The sequence below is a fragment of the Syngnathus leptorhynchus genome, chromosome 2 (assembly GCF_054491065.1).
Source record: "Syngnathus leptorhynchus isolate UIUO chromosome 2, UIUO_Slep, whole genome shotgun sequence".
Lineage (NCBI taxonomy): Eukaryota > Metazoa > Chordata > Actinopteri > Syngnathiformes > Syngnathidae > Syngnathus > Syngnathus leptorhynchus.
This window is the reverse complement of record NC_141196.1, coordinates 7,236,352-7,261,811: the sequence shown is the minus strand read 5'-3', so window position 1 is coordinate 7,261,811 and position 25,460 is coordinate 7,236,352. Positions and strand designations below refer to the sequence as shown.

Genomic DNA, 25,460 nt, shown 5'->3' with positions numbered 1-25,460 from the left:
CCAATGAGGGTTTCAAACTAGGGGGTGAGCGCGGTTGTGGCACTTTTCACTTTCTGTTAAGCTTTTTCCCTAATGAAGTGATCTGTGGTTAGGTACACCTGAAAATGGTGGTGTACCTAATCAAGGTTCCGAGTGATGTCACAGATCAACCAGCCAATCAGAAAGTGGGGGTGAGGGCGGTTGTGGCACTTTTCACTTTCATTTAAGCTTTAACCATGATTTTTCCCTAACAAAGTGGCCCATTATGAGGTACACTTTAAAATGGCGGTGATCAACCAAGCCAATCAGAAAGTGTGGGTGAGGGCGGCTTTTCACTTTCTGCTAATTTTTGTGCAATGGGTCTACAAGAAACGTAGTTTAAATTGCCATCAAAAGCAAGATTAATAAATGATCAGGTAAAGAAATGTATTGTGGCAAAGCAAGTTCTCTCAATGCACTCAACTTTCGAGGGCTGCTGCTTCTTTTGTGTGTAGTGTACGTCCACAGTTGCGCTTTTTACCGTGCTGCCAATGATGAATATTTATATGTATCATTTGCAACACAACCTTCGAGAGCGTTCGCTCTTGTTTTCATTATTTCATTATTTTAGGTTGACCTAGCGCCCACCGTGCCTCAAACAAAAAACACACTGGAGCTGTCTTCAGATTTAATACCCTTCAAATGTGGAATAAATTGCCTGGAGAGAGTGAAGACATGAGACAGTGCCAACTCTTCAAATCCAAGCTTCCTTTAAAAAAACAAAACAAAACCAAAAAAAACTTTGTCTTGTAGTTTTTATCTTTTTAATTGCCGTGCTTTGCTTTAATTGTTTTTGTCACATTGTGTAGTTTGACTTTTTTATTTTTAATGGGAAACATTTAGTCTTGCCTTTACTATTTAAATGTGCCACATTAAAGATTGATCTGCACATTTCTTGTACTTTTCCGCAGCCATCAGGCGCAGACCACATGCTGGGACCACCCAAAGATGACAGAACTGTACCAAGCGCTTGGTGAGTAACATGCTGCACTGCCGCGATAAGTCTAAAAAGTGGCTGACTAGATCCAGCAGATACCAGGGCTGTTTTTCTTTCTTTCTGTTTATATTTTAGACAGATTATTGATGGGGTTTTTTTTTCAGTTGAGAGATTGCAAATTTGTATTGACCAGGAATAATCTGTGCACTGTTTACATGAATGTTATTTGTAGCAGTATGTCATGACCAAATTATTTATATTTTATTATGTATTTAGTGAGTTGTCGATGGTGCTACAGAGCATTATTTTAATTCTTAATCAGCTTAAAATAAATTGGAAATTTCCATTATTAATATTTATACGCACTGCCTGAAAGAATGAAAGAAAATTTTTGGAGGTGTGTTGCTGTAAATATGATTTGTGAAATTTTCCTGCTATTTCAGTTTCTGTGTGTATGAATTAGTGGTACAGAGACATGCGTTGAGTCAAGAAACTCCACCGGGCCTCAGTGGCATCGCCATCATGTCACCTTGAGGCTTTTAGCTGTGAGGGTGCAAGCTTTCACACATCTCATTAAGGAGCCTTGTGTTATTTTTTTCGGATAAAAAAAAAACCCAAAATTCAGTGACCGCATCGCTGCTGCACTGATTGCTTAACATTTAATTAACTGTAATTGTTGATGTTAACCTTACTTGACAAAATGAAGAGAGAGACACCAAAAAGGGATGCAAAGTGATAACCACTGGTGGCATCTCATGATAATAAACATCCCTTTGTGTCTTTGTTTGGTATGATAATGCATTTGTGTTTTTAATAATGATAAACATCCCTTTGTGTATTTGTCTCCCTGTCAGCGGATTTGAACAACATCAAGTTCTCCGCGTACAGAACAGCCATGAAGCTGCGGCGGGTTCAGAAGGCTCTCAGATGTAAGTTATACATCTGTCACTGTTATAGAGCATATATTGCACCAAGGTACATCATTTACACGAGGAATATCTCAGGGCACAGCACCAAACAGAAATATTGTGAAAAGTCTATACAGTGGGACTCTGAGCTATGACTTTAATTTGTAATTCAAACCATTTGTCTTCATTGAAGTTAATAGAAATGTGATTCATCTCTTTCAATGCCACACTGTTTGTATTGTATTATTAATATGACTAATAGCATTCAATCATGTTTTAAGTTATATAAATATTTGTCACGTTTTTTGCTCCAACTCAATGGACATTGTGCTGCTTCTTCAAATATGCGAAGCCTACAGCCACATAAAATAAATGTATGTGCATCTGCTTTTTTATTGTATCTATGTTTCATCCTCATAATAACAACATTTAGGAAGCCCTAATATGATCATTTTTGAAGTCAAGTTCCGTAGAGGATATGTTGGAAAATCCTGGCATTATGTTTCCACGTGTATAACATGTCTTTACTGACACTAGATCTTGTCATTTTTTGTCATTTTCAGACCAATTGTGCAGACTATTTCTGAGTTGAGTGATAAATTGTTCCCCTGTAGCATGTCTAATCTACTATGACAAGCTCTTCTATAGGATGACATGTACTTCATAACCATTAGCTCGGAGAGTTTTGTCATTCGGAATCATTGCTCTACTTTTAGTCTTGAAGAGTTGGATCTCTATTGTGTTAATGGAGCTATGCATTAAAAGTCAAGAGCCATAAAATTCACTCCTGGCATTCACCAGTTTCTTCGTACCAGGTAATTAGAGCCACTAATTGGTCTATTTGACCGAGAGAGGAGAAGGTAATCAGTTGGTGCTGAGTGGTTAAGCCTTGAATATGTTCTGCTTGAGGGTCAAAGCCCTTGTTACGGCACCAGAACATCTCTCACATCCAAGCCATTTCTCAAGAGAAGTAATGCTTCTAAATGGAGGTGTTATCCGATAGGAGACAGCATCGTCGCTTCTGGGGATGATGCATTAAAAATACTGCGAGGTCATTACTTTTTGCAGTGGCCAGACATCTTAATCACAGATTCGTTGAGTAGCAAAGTTACATTATAATATTGCCTCCTGTGTGTGTGTGTGTGTGTGTGTGTGTGTGTGTGTGTGTGTGTGTGTGTGTGTGTGTGTGTGTGTGTGTGTGTGTGTGTGTGTGTGTGTGTGTGTGTGTGTGTGTGTGTGTGTGTGATTAAAGCATACTGAAGCTATTGGGCCACAAGAAATATGATTCTTGGACCCAGTTGTAGATTGCATGTCTTTGACATTTTTTAAAATATATATACACGTGCACTCAATTGTGCTCTAACATTTGAATGTGAAAATCCATCACACGACAGACGACATATTCATCAGATTACACTACCAACTACAACCACAATAAAAAAATCACAAAAGTCATAAAATCATCACATTATAGTGCACTACAAAATACTTTAGCCATTCAATACAGAAATAGTAATCTGATTACTGAATACAATTGTAGCCCCGTAAACTGCATGAGAGCCGTTTTTTTTTTTTTTTTTACATACTGTCACAATAATGTTAATGCACTTGCTGAAAAAAAAATTCAATAAGTGTGAATTATCAGGCAATCAACAAAAGCTTCTTAGTTGTTGAATTATTTTCTTGGTATCTGAAAACAAAACAAAAAATCACTTTGCTGATAATGCTACAAGGCAAATACCGAGTTGTGTAATTTAGCTATCCTGTCGGACTGTATGTGGCATGTGTTCGGTGTAGTGACCTCCTTGTTATTTCCATTGCTTTAATAAATGACCTATGTTATTGCAAATAATTTTGCTGACCTCCAAAGTATTGCTCGCGTACCCCATGGGGTTAGTGAAAAGTACCGGTAAAGCTAATGTAGTGGCCAGCGAGTGCATTTCTTGAATCAGGAATCCATACATTATAAATGATATGCACTTCCTAGTTCTGCGCTGTGAATTATTGGGATAGTCGAGATGCTAATACGATAATGGTCATATAATAGCATCGTGATTTGTGATGTCCTCTTTCGCTCGATGGCTTGACCTCCATTAACCTTCAGCCTGCCTCTTCTCCAAAGTACTTTGACACTTCCTGCATTCATGGGCTGGATCTGCGCACAAACTCCACCAAAGTGTCTTTCAGTGACTCGTCCTCTTGTCCACTCTCTTATCTCCTCATCCCTCCTTCAGTCTTTGACGCCGAGGATTTAATTGGCTGGCCGTCTGGCTAACTTCCCACCGCACGATTGCTGAGTGGTACGGCATAAAAGAGCGCATCCTGAAACATATTTTTAGGTGATTGCGTCCTCAGTTCCAACCCCGCTATTGATCGGCTCAATTATACTTTCCGTCAACGCGTACCCTTTTGAGCTACTCGATAGGGACGCGCCATCAAATTAGTTCAGGAGTGGGAGGATCACATTTTTGTCACAGCTCTCGAAGCATCCACTTAAGTGGGTAAAAATAAAAGGCTGAATCAGCCGTGTTTGCATTTATTGAGGCTTGAATGATGAAAGTGGGTTAGTAATTATAATTGAACCTTTATGTTCCGTATATGACACTGAATAGGTGCTAAAAATACACGTTACCTTCATTTATTTTTATTTTTATGATATACTGGATAAATTCAGTTTTCCTAATCTTTGAACAGGCAACAGAAAACTGCTATAGGTGCTCATCTGACAAAACAATGGACTACCCTATTCCTTGTTTTTTTTTTTTTAAAAGACACTGTTATACATCCATGGATAAATGATTATTAAAGAGAAAAAACACATCATAGACGGATCCAATATAAAGGCTGCATCAAATAACTGTGAAACATGGATAAGACTCGATCATATTATGTGGTTGCTTTGCTAGATCCTGTGCATAGTGTTCTTGAATCTGTGCAAGGGAGAATGAAATCTTAAGACTTTCTGGCATTCTGGAGTGTAATGTGCAGCGGCATCCATGCATAACTTTGCTATGGCAACCCCTAAGCATTATTATTCTGATCAATACAAGGCTGGCGTTGAAAAGGGAGTTCAGAGAAACCTCCCATCTCATTAAAGAGAATATATTAAAGAATAACAATAATGCATTCATTTTATTCCTTGTGATTCTAGGACATTTCTTGACAATGAACCCCTGTTTATCAAGGCAGATATGATGCTAAATGAAAATCTGTGAGAAAAAGAAGCATTCACATATTTTTTTAGGTAATTTTACCTCCCATAAGCTTCAAGGAAATGGACATGTATTAATAAAGGCACATTCAAAATGAAGAAAAAAATCACAATATGCACTTTACTGAAGCTGATGGAATCAATCAATCAATGCAACACTAGCCCTGAAAAAGAAAAGGCTTGTCTCCTGTACTGAATGTGTCTTGTGTGTGCTCATCTGTATCCTTAGTGGATTTAGTGGCACTGAGCAACCTCTCCGAGGTGTTCCGGGAACAGGAGCTTCATCAGGCGGAGCACGTGATGGATGTGGTGGAGGTCATCCACGGCCTGACGGCGCTCTACGAGAAGCTGGAGGAGGAGAGGACCGTCCAGGTCAACATTCCGCTTTGCGTGGACATGTGTCTCAATTGGCTGCTCAACGTCTATGACAGGTAGGCTGGAAAAAAAAAAAACAGCTGACATCAGAACATTTTGATTGGTTGCTAGCTAATGCCACGACGTCATTGCCATCCTGACGCTAGCACAATAATATCTACAATTGCTGTAAAAAAAAAAATATTGTTCCTCCAGCGAGCGTATTTACCGTCTCGGTGGCTTTGTGTACAGACGTCTTTAAAGCATCACAACACGACTAAAGCTCCAATAGTGCACGGATCAATCTTGCCTTCTGAGACAAATCCTCTTTTTCACACTAACTTTCAACCTCATATTTTTGCTTCTTATTGTCTATTTCTTACCGTCTCCAAAGAGTAAAAAAAAAAAAAAAAAGATGGTGCTGAAAACATAAACACAATAGAGGAATCTCATGAGTGTTATAAATTCTGTGCTCTGGTCTTTAGTACTTACTGCTAATTAGACAATCAGAGACTTCACCCGCTGCATAAATTCCAGCAATTGCTTTTGGGTTTCGATTAAATAACAGAGGTGCCTCTGAATATGATGTGTATGTTTGTGAAAGTCAATTTTTTGGGAAACTTTGGTTTTACAGTATATCAAAAAAGAAAGACTCATAATCCTAGCTCCTATGTGCTCCCCTAAATACCATTTTGTAATTGAGAAGTAGGATAATGATGGGGGTCCTTGGAAAAATATCTTGCCTTCAAGGGATCCCAGGAAACCCCAATGTAGAGCACCGTCTAATTTTGAACAAACTCTATTTATGTGAGCTAATAATATAGTCAATTGCAATGGTTCACACATTGATTTCACAGCCTTGATTGAGGTCTTCACTTGTCTTGGTTTTGCTTTGAGTGTCTCATTACATCACGGCTGACTCCATTTGTTCAGTCTGTACACGGGGTTAGTGTCCTGGTGTGCAGCAGCGGTGTTTAAAATGGAAACGCCGCAAGACAGAGTGTGTGTGAAAGGAGATGACAGCCAGTTGCCTCCTTATGTGTCTCTGGATGCACTCCAGCTTCCAGTTAATGTTTCTCTTTGACTTCTCGTGTGACTTTAATCATTTAACTGAGTATTCGCTCCCTCGTGAAAGGTGACCTCGCTTTTTCTCTCTACCCGCATGCAGTTGAGGAACACTCAACTTGGCAAAGTTGATTTAATTATAATCTCCTTCCCACTGACGCAAGGTCTGATCTGCTCCATTCCCCGGTTCTACCGCTAATATGATAAGCTTACGGCTCCTTCCAATTTTTGCTCATTACAGTCGTGGAGTTCTCTCCCGGCTGCGCCTGCACGCTATCTCGGTAATATGAACAATGGCACGCAGTGTTGATCAATGCGTTTGCCCTTCTCGACTATAGTGTTCACATTGCAAGCAGAATAAAGTTTCAAAACAGTTTGCATAGACCACAATAGAGAAACAATGACCATTACGTCACAAATAAACGTAGAATATTTTTTCAAGAACATTTCAGAACATTTCTTACACTTAAGTGAAATAAGATCATTTTTAATGAGTTCCTGACAGTTTTGCTGCCATTTGAAATTTGACTCTCTCTCTCTCTCTCTCTCTCTCTCGCTCTCTCTCTCTCTCTCTCTCTCTCTCTCTCTCTCTCTCTCTCTCTCTCTCTCTCTCTCTCTCTCTCTCTCTCTCTCTCTCTCTCTCTCTCTCTCTCTCTCTCTCTCTCTCTCTCTCTCTCTCTCTCTCTCTCTCTGTATCTATGTAAGTATGTACCTATGTATCTATGTATCTATACGTATATAGATATATTATATTCTATATCCTATATTCTTCATTGTCATTGTCACCAGTTTTCTACCTTGGTTGCAATTTACTTCTTCCTTGACAATCGCACCACGTTTCCGGTTCTGTGTTCATTATTTTTTATTGTACTGCATCGGAAGATGTGCTTGGCGTGTGGTGAAGAGTCGCCAAACGTTTGCAATGATAGAGATAACTTTTCCCTTTCCTTATGAACTTCATTTTAAATGAACCAAAAATACACACTACAATCTTTTTCTTTCGGACCCTCAGACCTTTGAAAAGGAACAGTTTGCATGCATGTGTGCACCTCTCTTTGTGTGAAGACATTATCTCCGTGTGAGGCACAACCCCAAGAACAATTCCTCAAGTCCACACAGTGTTTAAAGTGTGGATGTGTCCCTAACACAATTTCACACCATTGCATTGACCTGTGCTGTCCTGCCGTGACCCGCGTAATTCGTCCTCACTTTTGTTCCTCTCCCTGGGCAAAGCGTGGAGCCATCACTAATGGCTGCCTGTGCATTGTTTATTGTTCTATCCTTCATTCCTGTTAGCGCTCGCAACGGCAAGATGCGTGTGCTGAGCTTCAAGATGGGCCTGGTGAGCTTGTGTAACGCCGACGTCCAAGAGAAATACAAATGTGAGTGAGTAATGCAACCAGCCACTGATTGTAGCCATTACATACAGACGCTCAAAGGCTTTAATGGACAATTCGACTGCTGCTGACATTAATGGCAGGTGCTGCTTCTTCCACGCCAAGCCGTAAAAGGACTGCTCAGCACCAAAGTCCATTCACGTTCACTCTTTGTGCCTCTTGCTGGCATTTGTCCTCTTAGCCGTTCTCCTCTTTTCCCTTGTAAAATATGCCGGGATGTTTGACTTACAAGTGGGGGATGTTAAAGTCAAAGGTGGAAAAAGTGGTTGAACATTTGTACTTCAGTAGAAGTAAAAAAAGAAGAAAAGCAGCAGGCAAAAAAAGCAAGTCAAAGTAAAGAGTAATTAACTCATCAATGAATCTGTCAATTATTTTGTCGATTAATTAACAAATCAGAGGAGAAAAAGCATGTTTTAATTTTCATCCCCTTATTCAAAACAGGACTTGATGTTTTCTGCTCTAACAATTCAATATAATTATGATTCAGTTACTGTTTTGGTTTGTATTCAAAGGGTGTGAACAAATTTGAATTCAAAGTATTGAAACAATTAATCGATTATCACTACCGATTGATTTAGTTGTCGATTAAGAACTTAATCGTTGCATCTCCACTGGGGCTTAAATGTAAAGAAAGCATCAAAAAAATAAATACTCGGGTGAAATAGAGCTTGCTGAAAATTCCCTCAGTATATCATCCACATATTTGTACTTGATTATTTCACTACTAAGTGCGTTTTAGGAGCCTCACAGCTGGGCCATGAAGCAGCTGGCCAGTAGCCGTTGATTTACCACCCAAGACAACATCGACGACAGAGAGAAACATTTACAAAGATGACTCACAGTCAAAGCACCATCTGTGTAGATTGAGCAACAGAACATCTCCTCAGTTAAAACCTCCCCGAGGTTAGGCAGCCATGAAGCGTCCTTAGCAGTTGGTTGTCGCGCTCGCCGAGCTCCAGATGTCACTCTTAAGAAAAAATATTTACACTTAGATGTTAAGCATTTGCCTCAGATGGCCATCAACACAGATGCTGCCTTTTAATCCCCTCGTAACGCCGTCACTGTTAGTCCACTACAATTGTTGCATTAATATCCAAGTCCGCTCTCACTCATGCAAATACACAAAGTAGATACTCAGAGAAAACAATGAATCGAATTTGTTAGAAGAGGTTGTGGCACTTATTACACTACCTTGACAATCCAATTAATTGACATGAACACAAAATTAGCATACTTTAGTCTATGTGCATAAACAATGAGCAATGTTAGCTCACATAAAATAACAAGAAAATGAGGAAGTATACCTGACAATTCAAGCCAGCACTACAATTTACAACCTCCAAAATGACAAGTCAGCATCTTTCTCAAACAGTTGTGTGAATTTTCCAAACATTGTAATTTTATTGGAGGCAGCATCTGTTACAGGCCAGTGGTTAAATAAGTGTATATACTGCCATAAAACATGTCATCATATCTCAAACGTTTTAAAATGCTTGCTCATGTTTATGGGTAAGAGTGTGTTTAACATGGAGGTTTTAAAGCTTGTTGTATGAAGAACGCTAAGGTTGACTTTATAATGCTTCTGTCAGCATTTTTAGGATGTTGTGAATTCTGTGAAAATACTACGCATCAAACTTCACCCAGTTTTGAAACGTAGCCTTTTTGTGGTAGATAATTTTTTTATTACATGGTAAAAAAAAATAATCATAGCCTAACGAGTAATATCAATAACATTTCCTTTTTTTTCTTTTGTACGGTGGCAGATTTATTCCGTCAAGTGTCTGGCAACGGAGGTTTGACAGACCAGCGTCACCTCAGCCTGCTTCTCCACGAGGCCATCCAAATCCCTCGCCAGCTGGGCGAAGTGGCCGCTTTTGGGGGCAGCAATGTGGAGCCAAGTGTACGCAGCTGCTTCCGCATGGTGAGACCAGTGGGAAGCTGATCACAAATATAAACCCATAAGAAGGCCAATTATTTTCAGAAAACCAAAACAACATCATTGAAGATACAAGTCATTGAGAGATTGTTGATGTATCATTTGTCTGCATGACATCCAAAGTGGGTTGCGTGAACTTGACCTCACAACATTCTGATGGGGACGGCGCATCATTTTTCAATGTTAATTAAATAGTCAACCGGAGGATTGGTGAATTTTACCTACCTGATATTCGACACTCATCCTAATCATGCAGTCTATTCTGTTCCATGCTTGTCCTATTAGCCATGGCTGATTAAAAATCAATTCCCTTTGCCGTTTGCTCGATGTCATTTAGTTGGAGATTAAATGTCACTTTAATGGAAATTATGAGATGACTTTTACCATCTATTACAAATCCGTGTGCAGATGTGTACAGAAGAGTTCAACCCACATTTATGTATGTAGAGTATTGTTAAAGTTTATGAAAGGCTCCAAATATAGAAGCAGCGCTGGAATAGTCACGAGGCTCAAATTCATGATTTCAAGCTGGCCTGATCTCCCCCCCCCCCCTGACCTTTTGTAAACCCATGCACTTTATATTACTTTCAAGTTCATTTGAGAACAGCAAAAACTCTCAAATATCCTTGACCAAAAGTAAGCACATCTAAAGTTTAAAATAAGGTGCCTTTTGTTTAACAGTCTCAGACAATGCATTAATTGTGGTCATAATGTGTGCAAAAATGTTCATTTGTGGCCATGAACTAGGTCTAACGCGCGTATGAAATACTAATATGTTGGCAAAATCATATTTCCATGAACAACTTAGACACTTGCAGTATACGATTCATTATTTAATATATATAAATGCTTCATTAAAAAAAAAAAACATAAAACAAGACAATTAAATAGTGACGAAGCAGCATTGTTTTTAAACTCTGGCTCTACTCAAAAAAATATTTTAAAAGACAATACAATTATTAAAAAAAACAAACTGTGGTTCAGGTTTGTTGCCTTGAAATTTTGACTGATCATGATTTTTTGGAGGTAGAAAAACTGTGGAACTTGAAGAACTCCACTAAATATTACAATGTAATTGAGAATTACTTGTTGAAGGGCCTGCTCATAACAATCACGAAAGGTTTCTCTTCCGGTACGTGTACGACAGTTGCAACATATCAATGTATGATTTCACAACTCAGTTTGCTCATATTGATGAAGTCAGGTATTAGCATAATCTTCAGGTTGTAACAAGTGAGATGTAAATGGAGACGTGTAAATCTGAGATTGTAATCTTAAATATAATCACCTCGTGAACCCGCTCAGGTACAATTAATTAAGGCAATTACACGGGCCTGTCGAAGAAGGCCCAAGGTTCTGGAGATGACAATTTCAATTATTAAACTGTGATGAGCCTCATTAAGTATTAGGGAAATACATTAACGGAGACAAATGACTGTACATTACGAGTTTAAGAGCAACTAAGTCTGATACCCTGAGATAAAATATGATTGTACATGACAAGTTCATCGTCAAGATATGTAGTGATTGATTTGTTTTTCCTTTGGCTACACTTTGTAATCACGCTGTTTTTAAAATCCAGCAGAAGCTCATTAGACAAGTTTATTCATAGATATTTCATTTTAGATCAAAGTTAATTTTTAGCACACACTACAGTGACAAATTGAACTTTATCGCTTGATGGAAATGTAACTTCATTTGACCTCTTGCAGTGAAGAAAAAGGGTATGTTAGAAAAGCATTTTTTATCCCAGGAGAGGCTACACTTTCTTTAAAGCTCACCGTCTGTGAGATCAGCACACACACACACACACACACACACACACACACACACACACACACACACACACATACACACATGCATGTATTTATGATGCAGCTCTACTTGAGCAGCGGAGGAAGCTCCCGGGGGAAATCAACCTCTTAATGCATCTCAGATGCTGACTTAATGAGAATTTAGCACACCGACGATTTTCATCGCTTAGCAAGTTGCTGCTTTATGAGGATATCTTCACTTTGATCCCATCTTGCAATTCTCAAAAAGGCGTCTCGCCGAGAGTGACGCAACCGCTCAGACACACTCGTGTGCGTGTTGTACTTCAGATTCTTAGACTCTGAAGTGGAGCTGTTCTTGGTCAGTTGTGAAACAACTTTTGCTACTAGCCTCTCAGACACACTAAAAAAAAGCCTTCCTAATTGTGCTATCATTTTTAATTCTCTATTTAAACAACATCTCAGAAGCCAACCATGTCTGCGTGCTCTCATTCTCTGTACCACCCGTGTTCTTGTTTTGAACTGCCTCGAATGCACCTTCTCTCCTCATAACATCATGTACCTGCCCGCCTCCTGTCCTATATTTGGATTCTTTACAATCTGCCACATCCACACTCTTCACTTGTGTTTGTGTGTGTGCAGGCCTCAGGAAAACCTGCCATTGAGGTGGCTCACTTCCTGGAATGGATGAGCCTGGAGCCACAGTCGTTAGTTTGGCTACCCGTACTCCACCGGGTGACCGCGGCCGAGTCCACCAAGCACCAGGCCAAATGTTACATCTGCAAACAATGTCCCATCAAGGGTTTCAGGCAGGTGGAAATGTCATTCATTCATTTAGTGGCAAAAAGAATTTGGAAATTTCAGGTCAACCAGTGGCCGTAACGGAATAATTAGGCATGAACGAAACCAAATCTCAGCGTTAAGCCTTCACTCTGCGAGCTCACGTTGCGTTTTATTGCTCTTGGCAGATATCGCAGTTTAAAGCAGTTCAACGTGGACATCTGCCAGACGTGTTTTCTAACCGGACGCACTACCAAGGGCAAGAAGCTGCACTACCCCATCATGGAGTACTACACCCCAGTAAGACAAATGTTTACACATGGCCATTTGATCAAACTTTGATAGACCCAATTATATCAACATCTGCCAGTTTTTACTTTGAACACATGGCACATGGGGCTTGTGCTTCTTTGAGCATATATTATGTCAGTCAGTGAGTCCCAACCACTGTGAAGTGAGAGATGTGCTGTGAGAAATGATTCAGTTTCACTTAACTGGTCCAAAGATTATTTATCCACTGCAAGATCTTTCAGTTTGTTCATCTACCTACGCCAGTGTTCAACAACATTGTACTTGAAGCTCCAGTTTAATACAAGAGGAGAAGACAAGGCATTGATATTCACTCTGACGTATGAAATATGGTATACTAACTTCTTTTATTCACGGATCAATATATTTTTTTTAGTAGCCGGTTACACGGATGACTTAACATCCTATATTATAGATGAAAAACTGCTCACTTTACAGGGCTTCCAATCCAATAGGTTGAATGGTGGAGGCTAAAATTGAAAGTATTGTCTTTATTTATTGTCCGTAACATCCAATTTCTATCTGTGGAGTTATTTTCAACACGTAAAAGGAATAAAAATTTCTTGAATCAGTTTCTAACCTCTCTTCTCCCGCCATGCACTGCACTCGCCGTCCTTCCGCCGCCGGTCTCTGCCTTCATCCAACTCCAGACGACTTCAGGAGAGAAGATGAGGGACTTTGCCAAGACTCTGAAGAACAAATTCAGATCAAAGCAGTACTTCACCAAACACCCTCAGAGAGGTTACCTGCCTGTTCAGTCTGTGCTGGAGGCTGACAGCTCAGAGACGTGAGTCCAACTTTTTCCAACAAAATTTGATTTTAAATATATACCAAATACCCAGCTGACTTCCTTCTTATGTATTGCCCAGCAATAAAAAAAGAGATTGTGGTCAATTAATTAGAAACAGTGTTCAAAACAAACACCACCAAAATGAATGAAATTGGGTACACGTAAAATTATATGATTCAATATAATTAATAGACAACGCAGAGATGATGATGATTTTGGACAATAAAAATAAAAAAATAAGCAAACGACACGGGTTGAGATCGTAAAAAATATTTTCATGTGTAACACACACGCATGCAGTCAGAGGCTGATTATCATGCTCCGACTATTTGGCTGAAAGGAAGCGCTCGACATCTCCATAATGCTATCCCGCTCACACACAATGCTCACGTGAGCTCATTTGAGCCAAAGGGAGAAAAACAAGAGCAATGAGACTAAAATCCGTGAAGTCATCAGGAAGCAGAGCTGCAGGCGGTCCGTGTGCCCACTTTAGCGTGTTTATGGGCCGGCACGCTGGCAGCTTGTGAATGTGATGTAATATCATCAGTCTCTTTGACCTCGTTTGAACTTGGCTATTTGGATCTTTTATTTAAAGGCTCCTTAAAATAAACAGGGAGATTTTTAGTCAAGGGAACAAACTGTAAACATCTGATAATGGAATCAAGCACAAAACTGCCTATGAGATGATTGAGGAAAACCAGACCAACATCATCACAATTCTTGTTTTTAGTTAAAAAAAAAAAAAAGCTTCACTAAACTAGAATCCTGCATCACATTGGTAGAAACCCGGTTGGTTAGTGCGCATCTTAGTGCTGTAAACAGTAAATCCATGTCATGGTGGAAGACACATGTTAAACTAGCGATGTGTCGCACTATGAAAAAAAAAGTGTGATTTATACTCCAAAAATATGGACCATGGTCCTCTCTGTCGTCACAGGATATTAAGTCAGCATATGATACACGAATGGCAATGACACAGTGGAAGTGAAACCTTACTAAGACATTGGGGTGGCCAAAGACAAAAAAGGGTTTTCCTTTGCCCCATTAGAACTGCACCTGGGCAGAGGATAGAGAGACTCTATACAGAAAAGGTGGAACCAAGTTTCGAATTCCAACACAACTCAGACAAAACAATTGTGAAAAAAATACTTTAGCGGAATATGCAACACAATTTATGAGACTGCATCCATCTTGTGTGATATGGTGCGATACGTGTGTGTGACTGCATCCATCTTGTGTGATATGGTGCGATACGTGTGTGGGGGGGGGGGGGGGGGGGGGATCATGTTGCCCGCACCACTTCAACAACGTCCTGCCAGATTAATAAAGAAAAATTGATCACTACAGTATTAACCTTTTGACTTGCTTGTTCCGGCTTATCCTGGTGTGGATTAGTTTTTCATTGTGCCAACCTATATGTACTTGTGATGATGTCTTTACACTGTCATTGTTGTTCCCAGGCCCTGCTCGTCCCCTAAACTGCCCCATGCAGACACGCACAGCAGGATTGAGCATTATGCCAGCAGGTACGTCTCTAGCTGCGCCGCCGTTTTCAAATTCCCTCAACCTCGCTTTCTGCTCTCTTAATCCAACTCCCCTGCTTCCATGTTTTTGCCGCCTCTGCTTTTTCCTGATCCCTGCTAGGCTCTGATTGAAATATTGATCCAGCTTGTGCTTCTACTTAGTCTTGCAATGTTACAATAATAATTTTTTTCTAGGGAGAGTAGAAAGTTGTAATTCAAGTTATTTTTTTCGAGAAAAAAAACTATAATCTTTACAAGAGCAAAAATTGATTTTGTTGAGATTAAAAGTCATTGATTTTTTTTTAGGATAACATTGTCATGTCAAAATCCATTCGCTGCCAGCTTTCCCGGTGAACATGCATTTTTGACATACACAATGCAGTTTTTTAGAACCCCAGCGAGTCTTGCCTTCAGTACAGACATTAGATGATTTCAAACAGCTTGTTGTGTTATTAGTGTATATACAGCATATGTGTTATGTAGTGTGGGTGGGTGTGGTATTGGGGGGGGGTCGGTTGGAGGTCAGCGGCATCCAGCGTGCCCAGTGGCTTGTTAGTGGCCTGGCTGCTGAGCCCACTGGTCACCTGGGAGCCGTCCTCAAGGATCAGTGTCTCTTTGACAGATTAGAAACAGAACTTGCTGCACCCCTGAAGGCTAAACACACACACACACGCACACACACACATAAATCCGGCCAGAGTATATGTGGTGCAAAGTGAGCTGTTGTATATTGTTCCTGCGAGGATGTTGTATATCTACTTTTTTTAAATCCTCCTTATTGCACTATTATCTGATTTAACTGCTCATTTGGTGCTAATTTTATCAAGAACAGATCTCAGCACTTTTATATTGCTTGTATTCCATCCACACATTGTGATCCATATCAAATTTTTTGCAATACCATCCTTCATGCTTATGTCAATTCCATTCTTTTTATGATTTATGATTGAATGAGTTTTAAGCAACGTAGCAAGTGATGAAATAACCTACTTTTTCCATTGCATCACTCCATTTCTCCATTTTTTATTTTATTTTTGTACTTTTTTTTGCCACATTACAATTAATTTTACTAATGATGGTGGAAAACTTCCCCAAAAATATCTGCAAATATGTGGGTGGTGTTTTATGATTTTTGTATGTTTTGGGTCATTTAAAAAAAAAAAAAAAAACTTTTACACTGGTTTTGCTGCTGTCAATTGTCAAAGTAGGTCAGATTTGACCAGAACAGTTTATAAGGGTCAATGTTTGCCTCCACTACTTCCAACACTCACCCAAACCAAACCAACAAATTACAGTAACTCTTTAAATTCCTAAAAGAGGAGACATGATTAAATATGTAGCCTTCCTTCACAACATTGCAAAATTCCCATCTATTTAAAACGTTTTTTTTATTTTGTTTTATTAACGTCATCCGTCTCAGCGTGTTGCATTTCACAACTCATCTTTTTGACTCCATGATTAATTTCAATGCTACTTCTCCTTTTCTTGCACAATACGTTGTCAAACATGCACACTGGTTTGTAACTGGATAAAAAAAAAAAAGCAGCCATTCAGCTGAACTTCCAGATCCGAACACCATCATAATAGGATTCGACAACTTATTGACTCCCTTCACCCTGTGCTGAGATTTCACTTTGCCTCCACCCGTTATCTATGTGGCTAATTACCTACTCAACCAATTGGCACATCTGAGAAAGCATATAATCAATTTTAAAGACCATAGATGACCTAATTATTGACGCTTGCTCACCACTTTGGTAAACAACTGTTTTAAAGAAATAAAATATGGGGGCTGTAATGGGGATCTCTGAAAGGCACCTCGCTGACTCGTAAAATTCTCCAAGAAGATTTTTTTTTTATAATAATATTTATTTATTTATTTATTTATTTATTCAGTCAGTCAGTCAGTCAGTCAGTCAGTCAGTCAGTCAGTCAGTCAGTCAGTTAGTTAGTTAGTTAGTTAGTTCTCCCCGTGCCGTGATTTTTAATTTAATTACTAATTGAATGTATTCTATAAAAGTCTTGAAATTTCCTGGCCAGTGAGTGATTGAAATAGTTGTTAAAAGACACAATGTTTTCACAAATCTAGCCGCAGACTTTCCTTCTTCCTTCCGTCTCCTCGTGTCACAGCAAGCCACACAAGTACATGTCTTTCATCATCAGCTCTTATACAATGCAACCTTTTTTTAAAGGCTAGATGTGAAGAAAATCTGCTGCTCAGAACTCTGCTGCGGGTTGTCATTATTTCTTCCATTTCCTTTCACGTCCAATTATATATAAAAAAAAAAAAGCAATGTGCAATGCACTCTGCTTGTCTTTTTTAGAATGGCTTTGGGCCTTCAAATCCTCAGCGTTAGTGTTCAACCATCTTTTAAGATAGTATTGATGATGCAGCAATAAGGATATACTGGCATTCTTCTGCTTGGAAGGAAACTCGGTAAATCTTTACACCAAGTAACTCTTTAAAAGATGTATAAGCCTCGTGCCATAATGCGTGCCACAACAGGTTAGGTCAAGTGTTCATGAAAAATGTTTTTTCACATTTTCTTTGACACGCACACACTTCACATCCAACAATGAGGCACTCTAAAGTGGCCATTGCAGCGACGGATGAAATTAAATGAGGTATTTCCTTTTTTTTTATTTGAGTTGAGAACCTTGCATGATGTCGTTTCGAAACATAATTCCGAAACGAGTATTTAAAGGTACTTTCAGTTAATTGTTTTCACAAAAGGACTCTCGTTTTTTTTATTTGTTTTCAGTTTTTGTTTCAGTTATTTTTTAAGATTGACTGGGTGAAGATTACGCTTCATTTAATTAATTTAATCTTGTGATAAAAACGATTCTTGGGAGGATACCAGTTGCACCATGCTGGAACACGCTTAAGCAACGCAGACGTACTTTCATCATACAAAAGAAAAAAAACATTTGTTTTGATTGCTTATCAACAAATGAGGCCGAGACCTCCATGATCAAATTCAGCGGATAGGACAAAAGTCTACACACCCGTGTTTAATGGCTAGGTGTTTATCTTCAAAAGTGAGTCTAAGATGATTAAAAGAAAATAACAGACCTAAACCCTGAAAAAATGAAGTGATTGAAAAAAAAAATCTTTTTAAGAACGTGAAAAAATAAAAATAAAAAATGAATGTGTCAAGTGTCCTCTTATAACTGGAATGTGTCTCTCTTCAGAATCAAACAATCACAATTAAACTGATAATGGAAACAGGATTCAAGATGCTTTGATCATCCCCAAATACAGTTCCGTGGTTCTAGTAGGCTTCTCCTGACATTCATGTTGTTTTCTAGCAGAGAAGCCTGAAGGTTTCGACTCAAATTGACTTCGACGACAGTGTTTGCAGCATATTTGTAATTTTGACTTGAAGATGGCTGATAAGAACTGACAGAATTTTTATGCCCACTGCCCCAAATTAGTTCAGCGTGTTGCACAAGCAAACAGTCAGATGACAGTTACTCGTTCTTGTAATTGTCTTCACACAGCAGTTATGAGCTTCCTTATCCAGTTGTCTTCATCCGGTGAACTGACGGTCGCTGTCCATGGTCCTGACGCCCACTCTACCCTTGCTAGCTTGTTTTATTGCCTCCCTGCTGGTAGAAAGCATACACTTTAAAAAAATATATATATTTGAACTTGTCTTTCCTTGTTGACATTTTTATTGATCTTCCTCTCTCAGGCAGACTTTTTTTGTTTTTTCTGTTCCTGCCACTCTGCAGTCTTGTCACTTAGAAGTTTACGGGCATCTTTTTTGTTTACTTGCAGTCCACATGAGTCAAAGCTAGTCACAGTGCTTTTGAAATGTGTGTGAAGGGGGAAAATGGAGCTCTCTTGTATGGGAGCATATAAAATGTGTCGATGTAGATGCATTTTTTATTTGATGTGACATTTTCTCTCCCCTCTTATGTGTGGCTCGGTAGATTGGCGGAGATGGAGAACCAGAATTGTTCCTTCTTCACAGATAGCCTTTCTCCTGATGAAAGTCTGTGAGTATATCGCCATTTCCACAATATAAACACGCCATTGTGTGCATGTGCATGTCACCTTCGATGGATAGCCTTGATGTTCATGTTTGCCATGACTAGCGAAGGAAATTCAGCACATGGACACAACAAACTGAGGAGCGTTTTTTTCCACCACTAGTGCCACTTTTGATCAAATAGTAGTCCACTAAACTAATACTAATGTAAATGTCATTATTTTTCAGTCAACTATTTTTGTATTGACTATGATTGAATTCAGCAATTATGATGTAATTATGTACTTCCTAGGGAAAATGTGTGCTGCATTGCTAAAGTAGCATTTTGGGGTATTTCAGAAAGAAAAAGAAAAACGACTTTACTTTCTATATTTCTTTCCCCATTATTGTTTATGTTTGCACGTGTGGGCTGTCAACTATGTTTGTCATTTCCCTCATGTGGGCTGTTTGCCGCACAGAATTGTGTAAATGACGCCATGACCTCAGGGCATCTGTCTGCCGAGGTGTTCTCATCAACGTTTCATTAAAATCAAGTCGCTGTACGTGCATTGTGACATGAGCCGGAGAAATGTGCGCTTTCTAACGAGATCCAAACAACCGCTGTAATATATGTCTGCCTTGACAAAGATAATTGTGCTGCGTTGATTGAACCGATCAGAGTGGCATTGCATTAACATGATGTTTACAATTGTGCTTATTATACTTGGAGCTGTACAATGTGCAGAAACTGCACTGCTGCAAACTGTAATTTCATTGTATCATGATTTAATAAGAATTCAGCGTGATTGCTCTCATCAAGGAAACCTTTACTGTGTACGTGCTTGTTAAAGCTCTTGAGGCTGCTTCAAGCATGTCTTTTTTTTTTCTTTTTTTAAAGCATGGTTCTTGATTGTCTTGGATTTAACTCGAGTTCCATTTCAATGGCGGAGTCTGTCAGTAGCCTCCTCATCACAACTACCATCATTCTTTGATGCCTGTGATACTTTAATGGTTTCTGGGTGTTAAATAAGTTAAAGGTCATGAATCTTTTTTTCTTTCTGCAAGCTTTGGAAGAAAAAGTCTGGACACCCTAGGGTACAAGCTCCGGTGCTCATGGCTGGCCTGCCATTGCCTTTTTGTTGTTGTTGCCTTGTGCCTTCTGTGGTGCTGTCATGGATCGGCTTGGTTCTGCCTATGGCTCAGTGTGCTGTTTTCTGTGCGGGGCCGACTCAGAGATGAAGATCAGTACCTCCTGCGTCACCCCAGCCCGGCCTTGGACCACGACTCGCCCTGCGGGCAGCTGATGCTGCTGTCTCACCTGGAGCACCAGGACAAGGAGCAGCTTCAGTGTACCCTGGCCCGCCTGGAGAATGAAAACAGGTGAGCGGCTGAGGGAAAAATGACAAAGCTGGGCTCCTTCCTAATATGTAGGCGTTTATTTTCACTTGATCCCTTTACAGCATTCAAATATTTTGAAAACACTTGGAACAATCATTGAATTGTGTTTAGAAATGTTCCAAAAGGGTTTTGGAATCACTGATGCGTCCAATTTCAGGGAGTGATTTTTCACCATAAATCTCCCAAAGAGTAACAGAATTGTGTGCGTTTGCATTTTGTGATGCTTATTCTGAGTGTGTCTGTTCTTACTTGCAGACCTCCTGCAGTGAACAAACACTTTCACACTCCAAATCCTATTGAACATGAGGCGTATGATGTTTTTTTATGCGCATATAAGGATAGTAACACTGTTCGTGTGATTTCATTGAAAATCTTTCCAAGCAATCTTTTAGTTCCAGTCTAGCAGGTCTCCCACACAGAGGATAACAAAGATGTACAATGCACTAGGCTCATTTGGAGGCATAACGGCGTGAGTGCACTACTTGGCAGAGACATTGGCCATTCACTGCTGGCCAATGACATCAGTTACCAGGCAGCATTATTCACATAACATATATAGTACATATATACACTACATAAGTATTAAGACGGACGTTTACAATATTTAGAGGGTTTCTACCATCCAATTAAAACATAATGCAGTGAGTTTCTCCACCACAAGTTCCTTTTTCTATTTCACACTTTATACATATTTCATTTTGGGTGTAATTTCTCTGTTAACCACTAGATGGTGGCGCACATTTTAATTTGACATCTCAAATTTGAAGGAAGTATTTTAGCCTAGTCTGCTTTTTGCTGAAGAATATTGGATAACAAAATTTCTTCAATCTTATTTTTTTATTCCTACAGAATGTGCCGGCTGGAGGTTAAATTAATAACTTACATCTTTGGGCAAAACTATTGGTATACAGTATAGGATGAGATGATAAGATTCTTAGTTTGGGGGAAAAGTCAAGTCAAGTCAAGTTTATTTGTATAGCCCTAAATCACAAGCAGGGGCAAATATATTGGGATCCGTACACCATTACACGATGCAATATTTTTTGGTGTCCAATGCTTTTGGTCTTAATATATATAATATATCATACTACATGCTTACATGTCTTTGTATTATAAGAGTGTCTCCTGTTTTTCCCGTTCACGGCTCCATAGGAAGCCCTACGAATATTTCATACCACTTCTTTCTGCTCAGGGTACTTCAAAGCGAGTACCGGCGCCTCAAGTGGAAGCACGAAGAGGCAGCATCGCTTCCCATGCTGACGGAGGCTGGCGAGGGCGTGCCGGGCTCGCCGGCGGCGGGCGGCCAGCAGGATGAAGAGCTCCTGGCCGAGGCGCGGGTCCTGCGGCAGCACAAGTCGCGTCTAGAGACACGCATGCAGATCTTGGAGGACCACAACAAGCAGCTGGAGTCGCAGCTGCGCAGGCTGCGAGAGCTGCTTCTTCAGGTAAACAAACGCCTCCCGTAACAATTAACTGCCATGCGTTAAGCTCCATGCCCCTTGGGAGTGGCTTAACTTTGTATTCCTCTATTCAGTGAATTTATATATTTTGTTATGTGTATTATTTGTTAGATTTGTTAGGATTTTTTTTTAATAAATGGTAATGCATTTATATTTGGTAACATATGTTGGGTGGCTTGGTGGCACCCTAGTTAGCACGTCCGCCTCACAGTTCGGAGGGTGTGGCTTTGATTCCACCTCTGTGTAGAGTTTGCATGTTCTCCCCATGCCTGCATTGGTTTTCTTCGGGCACTCCGGTTTTCTCCCACATCCCAAAAACATGCATTTCATCTCCAAATAACATGTCCCATCTGTTCTTTCTTAAAAGATTACCCTCTTCTGCCCTAAAGTATTTTGTAATTGGACTATTTTGATGAAAAGCTTCCTACCAACATTCTATTCAGACACCTGGGGAAAAAAAATGTTGACTAGGTTTCCTTGAAGTGAATGAGAACCTCTACTGAATATTTACATTAGAAGACTTACAGGCTGTTTATTTCCAAAATTGGTTCACTCTTTTGCATCTCTATTTTTCAGTGAAGCAATCATTTCCTTTCTTCCACCGTTATCCAAAAATGTGCGACGTTTGCGTGTGGCTGCAGGTTTGATTTGAAAACACCCGCAGACAATTTGAACAGCTTTCCCCGCATTTCTATGCGCTCGGCAGGTATTACGGTTCCTCGTGCATGCTTTTGATGATAAAGAATATGTAAAAGTGGGCGCAAGATTAAAATCTATGAGTAAAAATACATCGTTGGGAGCGAAATGCAGCGCCGGCAGTGGGAGTGGAAGTCAATGATACGCTATACAGGAGGAGAGGATAAGATGCAGAAGAATATTATCAAAGGAATTAAGCTGTAAGTAGGAGCTGTCAATCATAGTTGTAATAAGAGCAAAACATGTGTGCGGCACGCTGCACAAAATGACACAGGTGGCTCGATTAGTCGGGAAGTAGCAGTTTCCAGAAATAGACGCATAAAAAAAGCAGTGAAGGAATACAACCATTTCAAAAAAGTCTTCAAATTCATATAATCCTTTTCTCCCTGGACCAGGATTGCACTTCCATTTCCTCAGGAAATGGGATCAGGGAAAAAAAGGCTTTTGTGTGGGATGGTCTGAGCACTCTATTCTACTCTGTGACCTTGCTCACTCACCTTTGTTTACAACAGTATTCAAAATGTATTTTGTAGATAATTAATTATTCTATTTATTACTACTTAATTTTTCAGCAATATCGATTTATTATTAAAATACAGTGCTGAATAGCATCAATAAGATAATATAATACAAATGGTGGAGCAACACATGTAGTCAGGCAATTTTAAAATACTTACAGGCATACAGAATGGACCCCTGCACACACAGAGGGTTCACCCATTTGCAGATTTTTTTCCAATATTTATTTAGTAAATATCAAAATATTGTTTTTCTTTTGTCAAAGCCAAGTCAAGTTTTTCATGGAAACTGCTCATTGGCGTTATAGCTAGTTCCTATCTGCAAGAGTGTTTTTTTTTTTATCCTTTCCTAAAACATGACAATATTACATGTCTTCTGTTTCATCATCAAATGTCAGTCTGTATTTATTACACTGCCCCTGGTGGCCGACAAAAGGAGCAGCACAAAGAATTACAATGAAGCATGTTATCACGCTAGACAAATGCTTTAATTCTCAACATCCTACTTTATTTTATTCTTATTGTATGTTTTTATAAAGCAGCTAGAGTGCTGTTTTTTTTCTCTTGAAAATAAATGATATTTTTGTTGGTGTTTTGAAGGCTGGCGCAGCAGGAGGGACAGAAACTCATTGGGGGCAGGGGCATGTTGCCGACACTGACCCCTTAAACTGAGTGCCCTTCTCGTTTTGATAATTAGGATAATAATACATGTGTGTGTGTGTATGTGGTGCTCGTGCAAACAGCCCAAAGAAGATTCCGAAGCCAACGGGTCAGAACCGTCGACTTTGTCCTCGCCCGTGTCTGGAGGGGGACACCACGGGGGTGCGGCCAGCAGGGACACCACTGACACGGAAGCAGCAGGTCGGTGAAAACACCCACGTGCCCCCACCACCCTCCCTCCTTCCTCCTCATGCTGGAAGTGTGTATGTGTGCGTGTGTATCAGGTGATGACATAGAACACGAGCAGGACACAGTGCTGCAGCTCCAGGAGGTCATCGAGCAACTGAGAAACGTCTTCCCCTCCGAACCGGGTGAGGTAAACGGCAGCGCGCACGCACATTCACACAGTACAAGTTGAATATGGCAGAAAGAGCAAACCTCTCGCTGTATCACAGCTTTTTTTTATGGTTTCCACAGTTAACAGTCTAAACTTAAAATCTGCACACCTGCACACGTGTAGTACCACGTTTTGCCGCCATGGGCAGCACTGAGCTTTAATGGAACAAATGCAGCTACTTTTAACCATGGAAAGTAACGTGTCGTCTCTAAAAAAAAAAAAAAAATGGAAATCACTACTTATATACTATGTGATACACATGATTTGCACCCCAGTGGGAGGTTGAGAAACGTGATGAAGGGGAGTGAAATGAGGGCATCCTTGCATACTCAGCACAAGAGTGTCAGGCTCTTTGCAAAGTGCCATTTAAAAAAGCAATTTGCTGGGCCGCCACAAAGAAAGGGATTACCATAATCACAGCCTGCTTAGTGGCAATTTACACTCCTTCACTTGTTCATACTTTATGTCTTATTACAACATGGAATCTGTTAATTTCTTCCTCAAATTTTGCAAAGATTCTCAAAGTGAAGAATTGTGAAGTATTCATTGCGCCTTTCATAAACTTTTTATGTGACAGCCTTGTTCCAAAATAGGATCAATTTAAAAAAAAAAAAAATTCTCAAAATTTAAGATGACAGTTTGCTTGACATTTGGGTATAATAAGGGAACAAAATGCAACAAATTCCTTTGAGAGCCTCTTTGAATTTTGAAGGGGAATCTTTTTCTTAATCCATCTCAAAATGAAACTGAACATTCTGCTTGCATATTTAAATCTTTGAAAGTCTCACTGTTGCTTCTGTGCCCCCCCCCCCCCCCTTCATTTCAGGCACCACGTCACACATCTAAACACAGCCTGAACGGACACTCACACGGCCCTTGGGCTGCAGGAGATCCGCTTGGCCCGGTTTGGGTCCCGCTCCAGCGGCCACGGTGACCGCTGCGGTAGCTAAACCCTTAACTGGACCCCTGTGCACTAATAAGCCTTTTAATCATGCAAACTGCATAAGGCTGATGTCTGTTGGGCCCAAGCGGCGCTCGCTGGTTGGCTGGCCGGCTAGTTGGCTAAGCTCCTCCGTAGCCTGCAGCTTGAAGCCGCGTCGGCCGGCCAAAGGTAAACCAGCGTCAGGGAGTTAGTTAGCCAAGTGGAGGGAGATACTGTGTATGTGTGTGTGTGCATGTGCACAGCTGTTTCAAGGTGGGAAAGGTTTTCCTAGTGGTTCTCAAACTGGGGTCCTCTGACCCTCCTGGGGTACATGAGTCATAGCTTGGGACTGACACAATAGTTTGCGGACGATCATGCGTGTCATCATCATAGCCTAGTTGGAATCCCCTATGATTGGAAAGAAAGGCATATGAT

The 25,460-nt window shown here is 40.0% G+C and overlaps 1 protein-coding gene across 2 annotated transcripts in view; it reads left to right on the top strand.

Annotated features, from left to right (window-relative positions):
• drp2 (dystrophin related protein 2) overlaps nucleotides 1-25,037 on the top strand; it is a 51,020-nt gene extending 25,983 nt beyond the window's left edge. Inside the window, exons 9-23 of one of the 2 annotated variants that reach the window (XM_085905518.1) lie at nucleotides 930-991; nucleotides 1,810-1,884; nucleotides 5,304-5,505; nucleotides 7,790-7,875; nucleotides 9,654-9,811; nucleotides 12,241-12,407; nucleotides 12,567-12,678; nucleotides 13,338-13,474; nucleotides 14,938-15,003; nucleotides 18,937-19,002; nucleotides 20,208-20,354; nucleotides 21,565-21,817; nucleotides 23,790-23,907; nucleotides 23,991-24,082; nucleotides 24,930-25,037. In XM_085905518.1, the coding sequence (XP_085761644.1) occupies nucleotides 930-991; nucleotides 1,810-1,884; nucleotides 5,304-5,505; nucleotides 7,790-7,875; nucleotides 9,654-9,811; nucleotides 12,241-12,407; nucleotides 12,567-12,678; nucleotides 13,338-13,474; nucleotides 14,938-15,003; nucleotides 18,937-19,002; nucleotides 20,208-20,354; nucleotides 21,565-21,817; nucleotides 23,790-23,907; nucleotides 23,991-24,082; nucleotides 24,930-25,037 (1,849 nt within the window). The remainder of the gene's footprint in view (nucleotides 1-929; nucleotides 992-1,809; nucleotides 1,885-5,303; nucleotides 5,506-7,789; nucleotides 7,876-9,653; nucleotides 9,812-12,240; nucleotides 12,408-12,566; nucleotides 12,679-13,337; nucleotides 13,475-14,937; nucleotides 15,004-18,936; nucleotides 19,003-20,207; nucleotides 20,355-21,564; nucleotides 21,818-23,789; nucleotides 23,908-23,990; nucleotides 24,083-24,929) is intronic. The other variant, XM_085905519.1, reaches the window with a different exon arrangement.
• Nucleotides 25,038-25,460: the final 423 nt, after the last annotated feature.